Source organism: Paramisgurnus dabryanus, chromosome 4 (genome assembly GCF_030506205.2).
Source record: "Paramisgurnus dabryanus chromosome 4, PD_genome_1.1, whole genome shotgun sequence".
NCBI lineage: Eukaryota > Metazoa > Chordata > Actinopteri > Cypriniformes > Cobitidae > Paramisgurnus > Paramisgurnus dabryanus.
Window position 1 is genome coordinate 19,914,335 of NC_133340.1, and position 21,757 is coordinate 19,936,091.

At 37.7% G+C, this 21,757-nt stretch overlaps 1 protein-coding gene, 1 long non-coding RNA gene and 1 pseudogene across 2 annotated transcripts; 1 reads left to right on the top strand and 2 right to left on the bottom strand.

Moving 5' to 3' along the window:
* Nucleotides 1-21,757, bottom strand: part of LOC135760427 (uncharacterized) — a 62,387-nt pseudogene that overhangs the window by 30,271 nt on the left and 10,359 nt on the right.
* LOC135786285 (zinc finger BED domain-containing protein 4-like) lies at nucleotides 1,840-4,541 on the top strand. The gene is made up of 3 exons (XM_073814440.1): nucleotides 1,840-2,043; nucleotides 2,616-3,292; nucleotides 3,446-4,541. The coding sequence occupies exons 1-3, from the start codon at nucleotides 1,840-1,842 to the stop codon at nucleotides 4,539-4,541; spliced, it is 1,977 nt and encodes a 658-aa protein (XP_073670541.1).
* Nucleotides 8,114-10,227, bottom strand: LOC135760406 (uncharacterized). Its single transcript, XR_010537413.2, has 3 exons — nucleotides 9,751-10,227; nucleotides 9,151-9,259; nucleotides 8,114-8,841 (listed from the first exon to the last, which is right to left on the bottom strand). It is a non-coding gene; the product is annotated as an uncharacterized lncRNA (long non-coding RNA).

The window sequence follows — 21,757 nt, forward strand, 5'->3', positions numbered from 1 at the left end:
GAAGAAGACTAATAGGTCTATAGTTACCAGATATTTTATTATCTTATTTTATTATCCTGTGTATCCCAAGCTTAAGGCTGGACTTTTGAATGAAGCTCTTTTAACACCTGTCAAATCCCTAAGGCTTTTCTCCAGTGTGAATTCTTTTGTGCACATCAAGCCTAAACCTACGAATGAAGGTCTGTCCACACTGGTCACAACTGTAAGGCTTTTCTTCAGTGTGAATTATCCTGTGCTCAGTAAGGTGGGACTTAAAGCCGAAGGTCTGTCCACACTGGTCACAACTGTAAGGCTTTTTTCTATTATGAATTTTCCTGTGAGCATTAAGGTGGCAACTAAATGTGAAGGTCCGTCCACACTGGTCACAACTGTAAGGCTTTTCTCCAGTGTGAATTCTCCTGTGCACAGCAAGGTAGGACTTATAATTGAAAGTTTGTCCACACAGGTCACATCCGTAAGGCTTTTCTCCAGTATGAATTCTCTTGTGCCCAATCAATTTGGACTTATAAAGGAAGGTCTGTCCACACTGGTCACAACTGTAAGGTCTTTCTCCAGTGTGAATTTTCTTGTGCATATTTAAGTTTGCCTTTTGAGTGAAGCACTTTCCACACTGGTCACAACTGTAAGGTCTTTCTCCAGTGTGAATTTTCTTGTGCATATTTAAGCTTGCCTTTTGAGTGAAGGTCTTTCCACATTGGTCACAACTGTAAGGCCTTTCTTCAGTGTGAATTTGCATGTGCGCTTTAAGGTCGGACTGACTATTGAATATTTTTCCACATCGAGGGCATGTACAAAAATCGTTGTCTGACAAAATCTCAGTCTTCAAGCAGTTCAGAGATTCTCCAGGAATAAAATGATCAGGTTTTTCCTCCATGTCATTTGATTGAAAACTTTCCAACTTCACATACAGGTCTAAAATGAACAGAAAAAAATAATTACGATAAACGTGACAGTACATTTTTTTAAACATCTATACCTCATTTTAAACAATGATATTAAACCCAGAAACGTATAATGATTTTGGCTGATTAAGTGAGCTCAGCTGTGTTAAAAATTCAAGCTTAGATTTACAGAGAATTACCATGCATGTTTATATTATACTGAAATATGCAAACTGGTGCGCGTGCAGGGCTTACAAAATTTTAAAATCCCTGGTAGCCCTTCGGAAAGCACTCTTCAGTTTTTGGCACTGGTCGATCGATCGATATGGGGTTTTTTTGCCCGATACCAATATTAAGAAAGCTGATTGTGAAAGCTGAAGCTTAATATTAAGAAATTGGCCTATTGGCCAATATGAGGTCGATATAACACAAATGTTATTACAGTTAATAAGAGACAAACAGAAAATTGTTGAAAGTAAAAATACATTTGTTATGCATAACATTTATAAATATACCCTTTTAAAGTACTTAAAACATATTTACAAGACATAATCAATGTGTGTTCTGACAGTGTTGTTTTCGTCAACGATGACGATAACGAAATGATTTCGTTGACGCACCTTTTTTTTATGACGTTAACGCAACGATGACTAGCTAAAAATGGCTCTAAGGTGACTAAAACCTGACGAGACGCTTTCGAGTTTTCGTTGACGAGACGAGACGAAACGAAAATGATTATAAGTCTGACGTTCACAATGTGTGTCATTTCTGCCTATTTTGCGTGAAATCTGTCTGTTTTTACCTAAAAAATAAAGTATCAGCAATGCTCATGCTGCCGCTTACTATCCTTGTTTTGGGTACGCCCACCACCCGGCTGCCGCCATGCCGCGCACGCGCACCAGACTCCACACAACAACAACACTCCGGCTAGTCACTTGCAACACCTCTTTGAAGGACCATGGCGGTTGCGCCAATAAACGGGCTTGGTGGTCGGAAACGACGTGATGATTTGTGGACATACTTTCTGTATAATCCCTCAGAAAGAAAAACTGAATGTGTAGTATTGGGAGACGACGGTAAATGTGGCCACAAACTAGGTGGGAAGAACACCACCAACCTCAAGCGGCACCTGAAGGCTCGTCACGCTGCTATTTTTTCAAAGGTAACTAACAAGTCACACTGTTAACATAACATATCATATACATTCAATTCTACTCAACAATCGGCTAATGACACATTTCATAGTAAGCTTAAGGTTTTAAATATATCTACTGGCGCAAATTAAATTTTCTGATAACTTCAGGCTAAATATTAGCTTGGTTGCGCTAACGTCAATAGCGTATGTTTACGCAGGGATTTTGGCCGGTTAGGAAGCAAATCGTCTTTATGTTAAACCATAACGTTATTTGATGTCAGTGATAGTCTGAAATGTGGAGACAACGCAACAAAAAAAGTCACAATCAGTTTTGTAACAGCTGCAGTTATATGTTCTTTGTTGGCATAATCTCTTTGCTTTTAGTAATTTGTCTTACATGTTTGATAGTAAAGATCTTTTTGTTATATACACATATATACATACTTACATACATATATATATTATACACACACTATTGTTACTATTGCTACTATAATATACAGTATACACACATACACATTTGATTAGTTTTTATTCACATGACATTTACAGATGTATTTTGTATAGAGAGTAATTGTCATTGTTTTCTCCTCATCCAGATCCCAGTGACCAGAACTCCTATAAAGAAATCTGGTTGTCCAAATAACGAAAAGGCACAGACATCTATCGAAACAGCCTTTGCCGCAGGATCTAAATACAAGTCAAACTCTGTGGAACAACGTGTCAAAGAACAAGCGCTCGCTCTTTGGATTGGACGCACTGGTCTACCTGCTTGCACAGTGGAGGATGAAGATTTCATCCACATGATCGAGACCTTTGATAAAAGGATGACCATACCCAAAAGAACAAAAATAAACAACTTGGTTGACAAGATTTATGATGATGAAAAACTGAAGTACAAAGAGCGGCTTGCCAGAGCACGTAAAATAACAATTGGGCTGGACATATGGACCAAAAAAGGACTTACAGCTTCATTTCTGGCAATTAGTGCATGTTTTTTTTGCACTATGGTAAACAAAGCACAGCACATATTGTTGAGACTTGATCAGATCGCACACCCACACACGGCAGAGTGTATTAAACATTCTGTTGACCAGTGCATAGAGGACTGGGGAATACCACAACACAAAATTCTAACAGTCATAACTGACAACGGAAGCAACATGATTGCAGCATTTAAGTCTAATGAACCAGATGAGCCCACTAGCTCCGAGGATGAATCCACTGAGACGAGTGACCCTGAAGATTCTGAGGTGGCTGTTAGAGAACACCAAAGGTAAATTACTTCAGTTTGCTGTTAATTTTCACTATGTCAGTCACTCCTGAGTTATGCTTGTAGGTTATAGTCATTTTTTTAGCAATTGTTCATGGCAATTTTATTGAATGTCCTTAAAACTACTATTTTTCTCTGTATTTTTGTCTCTTCTAGGTTTGGAGCCATAGATATGAGTAGGACCCCCTGCGTTGTACACACTCTACAACTTGTGGTGAACATGATCCAGAAAGACACAAGTGTCAACCGACTGCTGAGCAAAGTAAGAGGTCTTGTTAAGCTCTTCCGCAAGTCATCGGTGGCAACTGAGCGACTGCTGCAGCTGTGTCAACTAACCCTGGTCAAAGACTGCCCTACTAGATGGTCCAGCACATATCAGATGATATCACGGCTTCTCCAAGTCAAGGACTCAGTAGTTCAGGTTGCGGATGGGATGGGCTGGGACTATTTACTGCCAAGTGAGTGGCATAAGCTGTCCGCTCTCAGAGATTTACTTATCCCCTTCGCTGAGCATACCCAGTTGCTTCAAAGTGACACACAGTCATTATCCCTTGTGGTGCCTGCCCTTCTGGACCTGCAGGGTCACCTGTCTGAGTTCCCCCATGCCCAGGGATCTAGCTTTAAGGACCTCGCTTCCCTGGCAATTAAGATGAAGGCAAACATGGACAAGAGGTTCAGCTGCTTTCTTGATCACACTGACTCCAAGTTTTCACCTCTCGCTAGTGCTGCATGCTTCCTTGACCCAACAGTTGCACCTGAAGCACTCCTTGAAAATGATGATGAGCAAATAGAGGCACTTCTGAGAGCGTCAGAAGATTATATTGCTCAGTTGGTGCCACGAGTTGTACGGGAGGAGGAGGCTGAAGATGAGGAGCCAGAGCAGGGAGAAGAAGAATCCAAAGAAGAGCAGCCACATAACAAGCGGCCCAGATTCAGATTCTTGTCCAAACCAAGCCGGCCATCCAAGTCTACCCATTCAAAGCCGTGTGTTAAGGAGGAAATCAAGAAATTCAAGGAGCAGTTGTCACAACCTATAAACCAAGAGACTGCCCTAGAATTTTGGGCTGCACAGGGAGATTCTGTTTATCCGAGTTTAAAACCCATTGCCTTAGACCTTCTGGCCATGCCAGCATCTCAAGCATTTGCTGAGAGAGTCTTTAGCATTACAGGTGACCTCAGTCGTGGCCGTCGTAATAGAGCACGAGTCATTTTAGAAAGAAGTGCTTTCCTGAAACTGAATCGAGATCAGTAGGCTAATTTAACGAGCATTAAAGGAGTAGTCCACTTTAAAGATGGGGCCCATTGATTTAACATAGTATTTTTTTCCTACTATGAAAAGTCAATGGACCCCATCTTTAAAGTGGACTACTCTTTTAAATTTTTTACAGATATGTTACTGTGATAGGCCTATTCTGTTTGGGCTTTATGTGAGACTGCACTCGAGGTAGGGCCCTCCTCTAATTCATTGTGTTAAACCAACTTTGTTTTTATTTATTTAGTAAGTAAGTTTGCTTTCTTTAAAGACCAAATACAGTGTTTACAGTATTTAGGGATTGTCTTATTCATTTTTATGTTCAACACTTCAAGTGTCATGTTGTTTCCTACTTTAAATTCAAGTATGCATTCCTAACAACCTATGCTCAATGCACCTCAGTATTGTTTATTTATTTTATTATTTTGTTTCAAAATTGCAACTTTGCAGTTTGCACAAGTTAAAGATAGACAGGGTTGTATGATGTTTGTGTTTACAAATAATATGCATCTTGTGATTGCACTGACAGACAAGTTAAAGCACAAGTTGTAGAGCATAAGTATGTGTTCCTCAATAGCTTATATTTTGGGCACATTGTTCATTGCACTTCAGCAATTTGTCAAATAAAGCCACAATTGCTAAAGTAGGTGTTTTTATTCCTGGCTTTTTGGAGTAAAACAGTGATCCACTGTTACCACTTTATCTGTGTGTAATGTTTTAGTAGCTCAAATTGTTTTGCTGTTAAACTCAAACCATTACTTTATTACTGGTGAAAATAGCCAATGTGCAAAAATGTTAGAAGAGCATCAATTCATGGGAAATAACTTGACTAAAACCTTTTTGTGTTTTCGTCGACTAAAACTTGACTAAAACCTTTTTGTGTTTTCGTCGACTAAAACTTGACTAAAACCTTTTTGTGTTTTCGTCGACTAAAACTTGACTAAAACCTTTTTGTGTTTTCGTCGACTAAAACTTGACTAAAACTATCTAGTTTGTAAGTGACTAAAATGCGACTAAAACTAAAAAGCATTTTCGTCCATAAGACTAAGACTAAGACTAAAACTAAAAGAGCTGCCAAAAACAACACTGGGTTCTGACATATCACAGTACTGTTAGAATAAGTGTGTTGAACTAGTGTGTTGTTGATTGTGACAGTGACACAACAATGTCATATTAAAAAGTGAATAATTATTGGTCATTTTACGGTCTGTCAAACTTTGGCTTTACATTGAGTGACACCGAGTGTCTTTTCATTACAAACATAAAATTTAAGTAATAGAGAAATGTACTGGAAAATAAAAAAAATAATTATATATCGCATGTATGCGAACATACAGAAAATACTCAACCCATACCTTTAATGTTTTAATTTTATCACAGCAATACTTGACAAAGAAATTTAAGTTACCCTGAGCTACAGTAAATTTTAACATAATAGCATCTCCTTCATCAGGTTTCTTCTCCTGTCTCCACTTCTCTGCTATTTCTACTTGTCGGGGATTTATGCCATAACTGTCAGCAATTTTGCACTTCTGTTCAGTGTGCATGCAATCGATATCATGTTTAAGCTTGCTGCCAGAGATTTTACTTATTACGTGAAAATAATACTGACAGACAGGACTATGTTTAAAGTAATTTGTGTGCAACAGATCCAGAGCATTAAAGGTGTAGTGGAGGATTTTCTCGAATTTTAGAAAAGAACCGCCTTCTCCAAATGCAATTGCGCAACACTCCTGATTGACAACTAGGAGGACCAATAGTCTTGATGATCCACCCGGAAAAAGAAAATCCTCCACAGCAGTGGTTCCCAAACTTTTTCAGCGTGCGGCCCCCCTTGAGTAAAGTGCATTTTTTTGCGGCCCCCCAAAAGAAAATTTATGACAAAAACAGTTTTTAAATGTAATATTTTAATTAAACAAAACATATAAAATTATACCTAGTAGTGCTGTTGGTTAGTTGGCTTATTATTTTTTAGGTTTAATTACACAGAATTCATGATAAAAGAATGTATTTTATAAAATGTCATAAAACTGGGGCCCCCCTGGCACAATCTCGTGGCCCCCAGTTTGAAAACCACTGCTCCACAGTACCTTAAATGACATATTAGTCTACAAATTTCATCATTGATTATAATCTATTTTATTGATTATTTGTTGCAGCCGTAATCCCACCCAGCACCACCCTTACAAAATTAAGAAACTATCAATTGCTAATATTAGCTGTATCTGGTGTATTGTAGCAGGACTAGCGGATAGTGTTGAAGCAAATGTTTCATCATATTAGAGGTACTTCCACTCTTGAACGAATTAACTTTATACTGTGACAACACTAAATAGGTAAATATTAAGACAAGACGCTCACCTGAATAAATCAGATCCCCTTCATCTGTCTGCTCTTCTTCTTCTTCTGTAATTTCTTGTTTCAGCTCCATCCCACAGTCCAGCAGATTTTTCTTCTCTTCTTCTTTATTACAGACAGAAACCAGAAGATCTGTAGATGTTTGATCAATGATGCCACAGACAGAGACACCAGATACATCCTGAAAATAACATGAACATATAATAAACTGAAGGAGAAAAGGAATCAGTTTTATAAAGCTTTCCTGCACTACTCAACAGTGAAATGTCAAGCAAACAAAAGATTAAAATCCAAATAAAAATACCATCACAAACAGAAAATGAAATAATTGTTACGACAAAAGCTTGCTAAAAGATAAAAAGATAGAGTAAGTATAGTAAGCATTCAGTTTGCTCTAGTTAAGCGGGATGATTTTGGCCCTTTTGCAGGGATACAAAGAGGTGTCGTTCATACTTTAACAGTATTCTGGATAATACATAAACATGTAGGAGAGAGTGGAGGTATGCCATTTATGTTAAACATGAGTGGTTTATAAAATATACTTACTATTTTTATATAAATACAACTAAAATCTAAATCTGAGCCAATGACATAAAAAACTATCGACATGAGTCGTTTCCACTCCTGGAGTCAACTTTAGGTACACTACGAGTCAGAAAGGGAATCTAGAAATATTTACAACATATGAAGTGTGATACTTACTTGTTCTGATTTTATGGTTTGAGAACGAAGCGTTGGTATTGACTCATTATTCAGAATCAAGCTGGTTGAAAAACCAGCGTTGCACTGACGCTCGTTTTTGAAGCAGTCCGGCTTAAAATGATTGGCGCAAACGTGTAACATTCTAGGTACTTTCTCTGGGACATTTCCATAAAAAATGAAATCTAACCACGATGTCCTCAGTGACTCAGATTGTGGGAGTTTATAGAGACTCTGATGTTCATTGGTACATCCCAAAACAAAACATTTGTAATTCCTCTTCAACGCAGACATCGTAAGATTCCAGCTGCTACAGCGAACATACAAAAATGATGGACTCTCACTCAGGGCTGTGTCTGTGATAATAAGGCAGATCGTCTCCAGTTGTGGGCGGAGCTTCTCCCTATATTGACGTCATTGTAGAAGAGAATCTGAATCAGCTTGTTTGAAGACAAATCTTCTAACTTATAGGAATAATAAAAAGAGTGAGTGGATATCTAACATTAAACGTCGGTTGTTTAAACACACTGTAGACTGAATTTTGCCTAACAGTTCCCCTGAAAGACAACTAAAACACTGAATAGTATTATTGACAATCAACAAACATCATTCGGTAAGAAACAACTCAATAGTACACTAACAGACACTATTACATCAGCATGAATAAACCAGGAAACACCAAAAACAATGTGTCTTATTTACCGAGCACTCGTATGCACAAAAGTGCGCATAACATATGTGTTTGGATGTTTTCACAAATAAATCATGATTCAACAAAAACCTTTGTACTTGAATTTCTTCTAAATGTATGAACGAATTCAAGAACTTTAATAGCACACAGACGAAATAATCACGCAGGTTGACGACAAATATTCATGCATTGCTTCCTCACTTTTATAATAATTATATCAATATCAATAGAGTCCTTAACATTTGTTTATTTAATATAGCAAGCAAAATAAATAAGTAGATAACCTTAGTTCAAACGTTAGCTAACGTTAAATCATACAAAAAAATCTTCACTGAGCTAACGTTACTGAGTAAAATAAATGTATAATTGGCTGCCAACCCTCCATTCACATAGCAGTGATCTATGATAGCCACTAGCAAGAACATTAAACAAACAGAGACCGGAAGTAAAGTTCCGTCCAGACGCGTAACCGCGACAACGCGCATCAGTCCGATGAAAGCCTACACATGTATTGTGTGAATTAGGTGGAAAGGTTTCGTGAGAAGTTTAAATCTGCGTATAAATACGAAACACATATGCAATTAGTGAATGAGACCCAATATTCCTTTTTAATAATACTAACTACATATTTTACATGCTGCACTTGCATGCTGGGCTTTCCAAAGCTTTGCTTAAGGTCAGGTCAACAAACTAATCTTAATTAGGATCATTTACCTGATCTTATTCAGCATAAACAGAAATAATAAATGTGATTTTAATACTAAAATTTTTTATGTTCAAGTTACTTCATTATCTAAACATTTTATATTTGACTTTGTTTTACAGTGTAAATTATGAAATGATTGTTGAAACGGCACAAACCTTTCTGTTCATCCATTCATCTCCTCAGCCTCGTCTCCAGTCTCTTTCTTCAGCTGAGAGATTTCTGTGATGAAATCATCAATATCCAGCATGGACAGATCAGTTCTTACTGAATAACACAGACATCATTTCAACAGGATTATAAAAACAGCTGCTTTGGCTGTAGTAAATTTACTGTAGTAAAACCATGGTTTTGCTAATAGTAATCAACCACCAAAAAACATGGTTACTGCACTTTTACCACAAAAGACGACCGTTAATTTTCGTAAGGGAAATCAAGAAACAAAGATTTCATGACTACAAAAGTAACTCAGTCTGAAAATATTTATCTAATCTTAACGTTTAAATCGTAACAACAAGTAACAGTAATAAAACTTCGCTTACCCTAGAGAGATAACATACATTAAATCACTAATGATGAAGCCTCTGCGATTCTAATTATGCTGCTTTACCAATTTAACTTAGCTTGGTTTTATCTTACACTATCAGCTGGATTAATGCTACAGGATCTGCTAAACTAGTGTTATGCTTCCAAACTACTACGCTAACAACATTGGATTTATTTGGATGAACCCCAAACTGCCAACTGCTTTTAATTACCTCTGACAACGGCTCGATTCCCCATAATGTACTCTGTTGAAGTTAGGAAGAGATCCTCTGGTGTTGGTCGGCGGCTCGTAAGCTAACGCTAGCGGTAAGCTAGCGGTCTCCTCTGACATCATGGCTGTCCTTTGATCCTGCGCTTTGGAACTCAGAAATCTCAACTCGCACATCGTACCGGGTAAAGCTGGGCTTGAGGCGATTAAATCTCTCCATCTCTTTCGCCGCCCCCGCTATGTAGTGATGGTCGTTTTCGAAGCACTGCTTCATGAGGCTTCGAAACATTTACGAATCTTTTGTTTCGAATCAGTGGTTCGGAGCTTGTTTCAAACTGGCCAAAGTCACGTGATTTTAGCAAACGAGGCTTCATTACGTCATAACTGTTTCGAAACGTTTCGAAAATCCGATGGTTCACCACTAGGGGGAGTTGATCACATGACCAGTGTCTAATAAGTTTAGGTGAACTCGGGTCAGTTTTATTATGAAAGTTCATTAAACATTTATCCTTCTGACTAACACTGCCATGTTGTCTACTTTTTGCTTATAGACAGATTTAATGACAAAAATGTGCATAATTAAAAGGGTAGTTAGTTTTATTCATTTGTTTGCCTTAAATAAAACTAAAAACACATAATACACTTTTAACTATGTCTTAATTAAGTTAAATAATTTTTTTAAACATATTTTAATAAAAACTTGCTATTATTTTGTAAAAAAGTGTAAAATGTGTGGACAGATCTGCTTTTACACTGTTTTGACCAGCAGGGGTCGCCAGCGTGTGTGGGTTTCGAACTGCTTCGAAAAACTGAATCAATTTTCGACGCAATTGGTTCAATTGACAAAAAGCTTTGTTTCTCCCATCACTACCGCTATGTGCACGGGGCTGCTCGACATAAGTTTGTTTACATGGCGACGTCCCAGACTACTTCAGTTCCGTCCTACCCAGCGACGACGTCATCAGAACAAGCCGCGCCTACAACTTTTTAACTTACTCCCCATAGAACGGGATGTTGATGTCATTTCTCATGCAAATACTCCTGTTTTAGGCTATGTTTACACGTGGCCGGTTATTTTCATAAACGGACATTTCAACCTCTCCGGTTTCAAAAATAATATCGTGCACACGTGTCAGTTTTCAGAAAAGTGTTTATTTACACGTACCCGTGCATATATGCCGTCAAGAGAAGCTCAAGCCCACGTAAGCCAATCACCGGCTGCGCTGGTGGTGACGCGAACTGGCTCTTCATGTTGGAGGGAGGAGTTGTTGCAGTAGGTGATCGATGACGTCAAAGTACCGCGAGAGCGAGTTGAGGAATCATACGTAGAGGTCTAATTTAGAATCGCTCTCGCGGTACTTTGACATCATCCGTTGCAGCGCCGCATGAAGTCAAACACGCGTAAAATTGCTGACCTCAGAACACTCGTCTCTGCTCCTCGACATAATGGAGCAGCTGTATTTGCAAATACAAACACACGAAACGAGTTTGCACGAACATAAATGTGATCTTGGAAGCGTTCAGAGTAGCAGTCACATGTAAACATGGGTCGCACTTTTGACGTAGGTGCGAGCTCTGGCGCATACGTCATCGAGGTTCTCACATTTCAGTTAAAATACATTAAAAAATTAAGATTTATTTCTTTTAAGACATACAATCATTGTAGTTTAATTCGTACCTTGAAATGTAACGGTTGCTTTTCTGAAATGAAACCAGAAATATTAAACCTTGATGACGTATGCGGTCGACCAACGCGACTTCCGTAGAACGAACTACCAAAACTGTCCAGTGGATGACCTGGTTAATCACTATACCCTGGCCTTGTCATGTAGTCTGGACTCTGTTGCCCCCCTCATTACACGATGTTTCCTTCTCCTGTCCTGCTCCCTGGTTCACTGCTGAACTTCCCCTCATGAAGGCCACAGGGCGGAGGCTGGAGAGGTACTATAAAAAAACCGGCCTCACTGTCCATCAGCTGGCCTACATTGACCATGTTAAGAGCTACAAAGATGCTCTGTTTAAGGCAAAAAACAGCTACTATTCAAAAGCAACCAACAACATCAACCTAAACAGCTTTTTTCCACCATCAACCGCCTACTCTGCCCTCTTGACACTTCTCAACCTCCTGACGTTGCTGGCTTATGCTCCATATTCCAGGATTTCTTCCAGAGAATGGTAGAAACCATCCACCAGCAACTTCAGCAGTCTAGCTCCTGTCCCCCAACCACACTACGGCTGCTGGATAAAAAGTCTCCAACTGCCTTCATGCCGGAGGACTGCCTCTCCTCTTTTTCCTTGCTCAAAACAGCAGTATCAAAGGCAAAGTCTACGACCAGCAAACAGGATCTTATACCAACTGCCTTGGTTAAGGCATGTCTTCCAACTTTGGGTCTTACCCTGGTCAACATCATCAACACCTCCCTGTCTTCTGGGGTGGTCCCCACCAGCTGCGGTGATCCCTACACTTAAAAAACCTGGCCTAAACCAAGATTACCCAAACCACTACTGCCCAATCTCCAACCTACCTTTCCTGTCTAAGTTACTGGAAAGGGTTGTGGCTTCCCAGATAGCATGCAAACCATTGAAACAATGTTAAAAACAGTTGATTTGTCAATGTTAACTGCATTAGATCAATATCAGGTTTGCACCCTCCATTAATATTGAAAAAATATTGAAATTTCAACAAACCACCACTATTGTGATCAGTGTTTGCTTTAGTTGGGTCCTTGACTCTTGTCATTCACTAAGTAAAATCTTTCTTTTCATTTTTTTAGTGTTTGTATGTATTTGTGTAGAAACTCATGTGAATTGGAAAAGAAAGATGTGTTTCAAAGTTAGGTTGAAACTGATTGCTTTTTGTGAAAAAAATCAAGATTAAATAAAATTAAGCTGCTTTGCATGATTATGTTGATCCATTTTTGACAATTATAATTGTTTTGGTTTGTGAATAAACTGTGACAAGACAAACAGAAAAAATGCTGACACATTCAGACATCATTACTCATCCTACAAATCTCAACAATGGTGACAATCATCAAACAAATTCAGATAAAACGATCAACTGCAATGCATGCTGGGAGTTATAAATTAGTTTAGTACTACGATGTTACCCAGCATGCATTGCAGCATGAAGGTTTCTTTTGTTGATCAACACCAATGATGAGATTCATAGACAGATTCATGATGTCAGAGATAGATTCATTAGTTTAACTTTTTAAATGTTTTTTTGTAATCCTCAAGATAACAGTTCTGACACTGCTTCCAACTAGTACTGTAACATTCATTTCTTGCACAACTTCAACAGTATTTCATTATTATTATTATTATTCAGATATATCTACAGGAATTAAACTACTTGATAACATTAGATCTTTGTTTTCTTTGCAATAGCAGATGTATTTTACTACACTGCTTCAGCATTCAAAGAAAACTTACCATTACAACACAAGAGTAAAGGGCCCAACTAAAGCAAACACTGATCACGATAATGGTGATTTGTTGCCATTTCAATATTTTTTCAATATTAATGGAGGGTGCAAACGTGATATTGATTCAATGATATTAACATTGGCAAATCAACGATTTTTTACATTGTTTCAATGGTTGCATATTATCTGGGTTCCCAACTTGACCATCATATGCTACAGCACAACCTCTATGAGCCATTTCAATTTGGTTTCAGGATACAGCATAGCACTGAAACTGCTCTAAATCAAAATCAAAAATGACCTTCTCATGGCAGCTGACTCTGGGCTTGTCAGCATTTTAATACTTTTGGACCTATCTGCTGCCTTTGATACAGTCTCTCATTCCATTCTTCTTACTCACCTCTCTGAACTCATTGGCCTTACTGGTACTGCGTATTGCTGGTTTGAATCCTATCTCACCAACAGGCAACAATACACCACCCTAAAAGGCATTTGCTTTGATCTGGTGCCAGTCTTACACTGCGTGCCACAGGGATCGGTGCTTGGCCCATTATTATTCAACATCTACGTGTTACCTCTAGGGATGATCATCCGGAAACATGGATTACATTTTCACTGTTATGCTGATGATACCCAGCTCTACATCAGTACTAAGCCTTCCACTTCTCTCCCACCCTTGCCACTTATCAATTGCTTGAAGGACATAAAGCTCTGGCTTGTCAATAACCTTCTCAAACTCAATAAAAACAAAACAGAACTCAGGGTGTTTGCTTCCTCGTCACTTCTTAAAAAAGTTGATGACTTCACATTGGATGTGGATGGCTGCTCAATCTCACCATCTTCGCAAGTACTCAACCTGGGCATCATTATGGACTCTACTCTCTCTTATCAGCAACACATCAAAAACATTACCAAAATTGCCTTTTACTATCTAAGGAACATCTCTAGACTCCGACAGTTTCCAACTCTTTCGCTGAGACCCTCATTCATTCTTTCATCACCTCACGACTTGATTATTGTAATGGCATTCTTTTAGGTCTGCCTAGTAAGGCTACTGACAGACTCCAGTATGTACAGAACTCTGCAGCTAGGATGCTTACACACACAAAACTTGGACTTCATATTACTCCAATGCTGAAGAAGCTTCACTGGTTACCACTTAAGTCCCGGATCATTTATAAAATACTTCTTCTGACGTACAAATCTCTTCATGGGCTTGCACCTCAGTACCTCATTGACCTACTACAATCATACAACCAAGCACGATCCCCTGGCAAGGACCTGCTCGCTGTCCCTAAGACCAGGCTAAGGACGTTTGGTAATGAAGCTTTCTGTGTGGGTGCTCCATCACTCTGGAACAAGCTTCCTCATGCCATTCGCTCTGCCTCCTCTCCAACAACCTTCAGCCAAAAAGCAGCTAAAAACACATCTCTTCACTGAGGCCTATGTTTTTCAAAAATAAAATTTATGAATTGTGTATTCTCCCAGATGCTTTCCCTAATGCTCAAGTGTCATGCTTTGTTCATCCATTTGTGCCTTTATTCTGCACGATCCAGAGTAAGCTGCTGCTGCTCCTCGTGAGTTGCTTCTTTTCCTCCAGTGTAAATATGTTGCCGCCTACTGATGTTTTTTCAGTCATTAAAAATAACATTCATATAGACAATTATTCCAGTAGGTCTATTAGAATAATATAATTATTATAGATTTTGTAATATGGTTTTATTCCTCCTTATTATATGGAAATGTGTTTTACCCTTTGTCAAAAAATCCTACTGGAATTTCAGTTAATCCTGTAGGATTCTAATGGATTCTTGAAGTCCTATTGGACATTCAGATTTATTTTAGTAATATGGTTTTATTCCTCCTTATTATATGGAAATGTGTTTTACCCTTTGTCAAAAAATCCTACTGGAATTTCGGTTAATCCTGTAGGATTCTAATGGATTCTTGAAATCCTATTGGACATTCAGATTTATTTTAGTAGAATTTCAGCTGATCCTATATAGGATCGTATTTGATAAAAAAATCCTGTTGGACAGTGTGAAACATCCTTTGGACATTTCAGTTTGTCTATAGCAGGGATGGGCAACTTTGGTCACGGCGGGCCGGTGTCCTGCATAGTTTAGCTTCAACTTGCCTCAGCAAACCTGCCTAAAAGTTTCTAGTGTGCCCACAGTGGTTCCCAACTCCAGTCCTCGGCCCCCCTCCAAGAATGTTTTAGATGTCTCCTCATATGAAACACCTGATTCCACTCATTACGCTCCTTCCAGCCTTCAAACGTTATGACAATGTTATGTTTTAATGTTCGCACAATGTTTAAAACAACTGTTTTCTATATTTACTTTTTTGCTTGTTATATAAATGATAGAGAAACATTGCATTTTATTATTTTAAAACTGTTATAAAACTTTATTTCTGAATGTTTGGTAAAAATATTGCTGTAAAAACACAATTCACTTATTAAGTTTAGATGTTGACGTTTTGTTTAATTTAAAGTCACCATTATGGTGATCAGTGTTTATTTTAGTTGGACTCTTGATCCTTGACATTTCACTTGTTTTTTTTTTGTTGCATTAACTTTGTGTGTATAAAACACATGTATTATAAACATGTAAATTTAGTACAATTCTATGGTGGTTGGTACATAATGATAATGATCACAATCTAAGTAATTGATTGATTTGCTCACATATAAAAAGTTTTCTTTCATGTCAAAATGGGATCCAGCACTCAGAGCAGTTTGTCTTTAAGAATTTTTAGAAACTATGGACAAAAATTAATTGCTGTCTATCTGGGACGCACAAACATCAAGAATCAGAGTATGAATCCCAACAATGGTGACAATTAAATGAAAAACTTCATGCTGCTTTTGATGAGTGAGTGCATACAGTTATGTAACAACCGCAACAGAATTGCACTATTAATTTTACATTGGAGGGACACTCCATCGTTTTGTCATATTAAACTGTAAGGGGAAAAAATATAATCCCCATCCATCCGTTGGCCCAATGGCGGCAACCATCGGCATGACCGAAGGGTTCTAGCGCATTCGGTCTTTTCCGCCGTTTGCAGATGACGTTTTGGCCTTATGCAATTCGGTATTATTATCTGACTCCGAGATAAAGTTAACATAAATCGGATTGATAATTACTTTTAACGGTTGCAGAATTTGGGTGGTTGTTTGGTTATTCTGGTTGAGCCCTACTTGTTATTGCATCTGTTCATTCGGCTACTCATGTCGCTTTGGACTCACGCACCAGCCGTTTATTCATATTTAATAATCATGCGAACCCACGATCACAATCGAACTAGGCTTGGTCGCTGCTAGAGGTTTTACCATATGTTCAGAAGGCCGCCTTTTATGCGTGCTCATCTCTGAACATAGTACTTTATTTAGTCCCCATAGAGGTGCAACTTAATTATTACAATATTTATTGCTTTGTATAATCGTGTCATAATTTAATATGCAACTTAGATAGATTAATATTGAAATAACCAGAGGTTGAGGCTCATCTGATTTAGAGTGGTCAGACAACATTTACATGTTAGCCTCCACGCATCTAATTTAACTTAAACTAACGCCAAGTGCTAGTCGGATCTCCAAAATCCTCCGCTGATGTACTACTATGCCATCTAGACTGGGATTTTAGTCTGTTATACTAACCTGATTTTTAGACATTGCAGTGACAAGGATACATCGTAATTTATTAATCCAAACACAATTTATTAGCCAGGTAGGAAGGTCATAATTCAGAGTCAATTCACAATCCAATTAAAACACAAAGAATCAAATGAGAATATTGCATACATGGTAACTGATGAAGATCTGTTTACAGATTCCTCAAAATAAAATGAAATACATGATGCTGTATCAAAGATACATCATCATGCGGGTGCTTTTCTAGATATAGAAAGTCCCACCTGAATCTTCTACACATCTCCTTAAATATCCAGAGAACAAGGAATTTGGTACTGATTGGTTATTGTAAAACTCAGGGCTGTCCTTAATTTGCATACAGCGGGTGATTGGTTTATGTCTAAGATGGGAGGTGTCTGTCAACATTGATTGAGTTTGCTAACACTTTAACATTGAATTCTGTTGTTATAAGAGTGAGACCATTGTAACCACTTGCAAGGAGATCTTTCAATAGAAAACAAATAAGATCAGTTTCCGATTCTTTGTGCATGTAGCATTTCATATACAGTTTGCTTTGAGAGAATGAGAATACAAATGTATGACGCCCTATCTTAGTGCGTGCACTTAATCGCTGTGGTGCACGGCGACACTTTTATAGCACTTAGCTTAACCCAGTTAATTTAATGGAACCAAACAGAGATGAAGTTAGAAATGACCAAACACATCAACGTTTTCCTTCTTTAAAACTAGTAGTTATACAACCAAGAACGGTGGCACAAAATAAAAGCTGGCGCTTTTCTAAGCGGGTTAAAAAGGGTAACTATAACGTATGGCGGAATAGCACTTTCGGGATTACTTTGACTTGGCGCAATAAAGCGTCACGACTAAAAAACCCGCTCCCCTATATATTTAAAAATGTATTTATGTACCATCTTTGCATGAAAGTTTGGTTCAAATTTAATACAAGTATAATACATTTTTTAAAGATCAAGTATTATCTGATTCATGATTTTACATTTCCTTGTGTGTAAGTTTGTATTAGTACATGTCAACAATATGCAAAAGGTACAAATCGCAATTTAAATGATGATGCGAGCTATCGTTTCCAAGGTTAATCTCTTTTCTTGAACTACAACAAACACACGGATTGTAGACAACAGTTTACTTCCTGGGCCGGTTGACGTGGACACAACGGTCATTATAATAACTCCTCCCACTTCTGACTCACAGCCTGTAAGTTTCTATGTTTCATATTTAAAGAATTTACTACTGACTAAACCATGATTCAAAAACAAGTTTTGTGCAGTGCAGACTAGTGCTTGTTGTTTCTACGATCACAAATGCAGACATGGTTTTACGTTTTAGTTTCCAAACTTTACCAATCTGTTACGACCTGCTCAACTGATTCTGGATCAGATTTGGCTAGTATTGATAAGGTAGAAAAGACGATATTAACTCCTGTCAGTATTGCATTGGAAGCTAATCTTTCAAACATGGTAAGGAGCGTCACATTTCCGGCTAATGTCAAAGGAATTCAGGCCAATCACAATGTACTGGTAAGCTGGCCAATCGGGTACATGGCACTTTTTAGATCGATGAGCTTTGTAACAAAGTGTTTGAGGAAGACAAAAATAAAAAGTAGTGCTTTTCTAAGCGTATTTAAAAGAGGAACTATATTGTATGGCGGAATAGCACTTTTGGGAGTACCTCGACTTTGCGCAGCAACACTCTCCCTCTTCCTCTCATTATGAGAGGGAGAAGGGGAGTGGATTTTTCAGGCGAGTCGAAGTACTCCCAAAAGTGCTATTCCGCCATAAAATATAGTTCCTCTTTTAAATACGCTTAGAAAAGCACTACGTTTTATTTTGTGCCACCATACTTGCTCGTATAACTACTGGTCTTAAATAGGAAAAACATTGATGTGTTTGGTCACTTCTAACTTTATCTCTGTTTGGTACCATTGAATGAATGGGGCTAAGCTAAATGCTATCGAAGTGTCACCGCATGCACTAAGATGATAGAGGTATGTATCAACAATTCTTAGTTAAAGGAATATTCCATTTTTTAAAAAGAAAAATCCAGATAATTTACTCACCACCATGTCATCCAAAATGTTGATGTCTTTCTTTGTTCAGTCGAGAAGAAATAATGTTTTTTGAGGAAAACCCAACACTTAATACTTAACTCAACACTTAATAGTTTTTTTCAACGGAGTTTCAAAGGACTCTAAATGATCCCAAACGAGGCATAAGGGTCTTATCTAGCAAAACGATTGTCATTTTTGACAATAAAAATAACAAATATACACTTTTATTATCTGTTTTTTTTCTTTTAAGAAAATGGAATATTCCTTTAAGGTAATAACATAGTTTAATATGGAAAAAGGATAGACTATTCCTTTAAGGCTGGACTTTTAAAATTAAGCTCTTTTCACACTCTAAGGCTTTTCTTCAGCGTGAATTCTTTTGTGCGCATCAAGCCTAAACCTACGAATGAAGGTCTCTCCACACTGGTCACAACTGTAGTGCTTTTCTCCAATGTGAATTTCTTTGTGCATATCAAGCCTAAACCTACGAATGAAGCTCTGTCCACACTGGTCACAACTGTAAGGCTTTTCTCTAGTGTGACTTATCCTGTGCTCAGTAAGGTGAGACTTAAAGCCGAAGGTCTGTCCACACTGGTCACAGCTGTAAAGCTTTTCTCTATTGTGAACTTTCTTGTGCACAGAAAGGTGGCAACTAAAAGTGAAGCTCTTTCCACATTTATCGCATGTGAAAGGCTTTTCTCCAGTGTGAATTCTCTTGTGCACCGCAAGGTAGAACTTATAATTAAAAGATTGTCCACACAGGTCACAACCGTAAGGCTTTTCTCCTGTGTGAGTTCTCTTGTGCACATCAAGGCTAAACTTAGAAGCGAAGCTCTTTTCACACAGGTCACAACTGTAAGGCTTTTCTCCAGTGTGAATTCTCTTGTGCGCAAATAATTTGTGCTTATAATAGAAGGTCTGTTGACACTGGTCACATCTGTAAGGCCTTTCTCCAGTGTGAATTTTCTTATGCATATTTAAGTTTCCCTTTTGAGTGAAGGTCTTTCCACACTGGTCACAACTGTAAGGTCTTTCTCCAGTGTGACTTTTCTTGTGCATATTTAAGTTTGACTTTTGAGTGAACGTCTTTCCACACTGGTCACAACTGTAAGGTCTTTCTTTAGTGTGAATTTGCATGTGCGCTTTAAGGTCGGACTGACTATTGAATATTTTTCCACACCTAGAGCACGTACAAAAATCGTTGTCTGACAAAATCTCAGTCTTCAAGCAGCTCAGAGAATCTTCTCCAGGTATAAAACGATGAGGTTTCTCCTCCATGTTATTTGATTGAAAACTTTCCAACTTCACATTCAGGTCTAAAACGAACAGAAAAAATCATTATGATAAACGTGACAGTAAAAATGTTTCAAAATGAGGTGTAAATTTAAAACAATGACATTAAACCCAGTAACGTATAATGATTTTGGCTGATTAACTGAGCTCAGCTGTGTTAAAAATTCAAGCTTACATTTACAGAGAATTACCATGTATGTTTATTTTATACTGAAATATGTAATCTGGCGCGAGTGCAGGGCTCACATCATTTTAAAATCCCTGGTAGCCCTTCAGAAAGCACTCTTCAGTTTTTGGTAGTGGTCAACTGATATGGGTTTTTTTATGGCCGATACTAATATCAAGAAAGCTGATTTTAAAAGCTGAAGCCGAATATTAAGAAACTAGCCAATTGGCCAATATGAGGTCAATAAATGTTATTACAGTAAATAAGAGACAAACAGAAAATTGGTGAAAGTAAAAATAAGTTTGTTATGCATAACATTTATAAATATACCCTTTTAAAGTACTTAAAACATATTTACAAGACATAATTAATGTAGATCTGACATCTCAAAGTACTGTTTGAATAACTGTGTTGAACTAGTGTGTTGTTGAGTGTGACACAACAATGTCATATTAAAAAGTTAATAATTATTGGTCATTTTACTGTCTGTCAAACTTTGTCTTTACATTGAGTGACACCAAGTGTCTTTTCATTACAAACATTAAGTAATAGAGAAATGTACTGGCCGAAAATTTTTTTTTATATATCAGCCTCTGCAATATATTGTCCTCTCACTAGTTTTTGGTAGCCCAATTGAATGTAATGACCTCAAATAAAAAAGAAATTATTTTTAACATAGAATATTGAGACAAAGCACAAATAATAACCACATAAAAGAATCAAATTGCAATCATCAATACAAATATTTTCTTCTAACTGAACTGAAATGTCTATTTCTGTTATTCTTAATACTAGAAAAAACAGGATTTCCATGATAGCCAACTGTTCGTCTCTACACTGGATCTACTGACAATTTAAAGGCGGAGTGCACAATGTTTGAAAAACCCTTTGGAAAAGGGAATCGGGACGACTACCAAAACACACTTGTAGCCAATAAGCAGTAAGGGACGTGTCTACTAACCGATATCCTTAGCGGGGTTGCGTATGTGTGGGACGGGTCTACAGCAGATTCTATTGGGGTAGGGGTGTGTATGTTTAGGTGATTTCAAATGTCAACATTGGCTTTCAAACATTGTGCACTCCGCCTTTAATAGTGCTTTCAATGGGTCACAAAACTCAGTTTGGATCATAATGTTTTTTCCAATTACAATTTGGATATTTTTTCAATCAGAAAAATATTGGCTATTGACGCTTTAAGAGCAATTCCTGCACAGAGCCACATACAGACTAATGTCACAAATCTGATTTCTTTCTTAACTGCTTATTGTTCGCTTTAAACATAACATAATATTATATCTATCTATCTATCTATCTATCTATATCTATCTATATTAGTTTAGAAGAATACTTGTCAAGATAAAGACATGAGAGGGAACTGAAATTTGTGTTTGTATGTTTGTG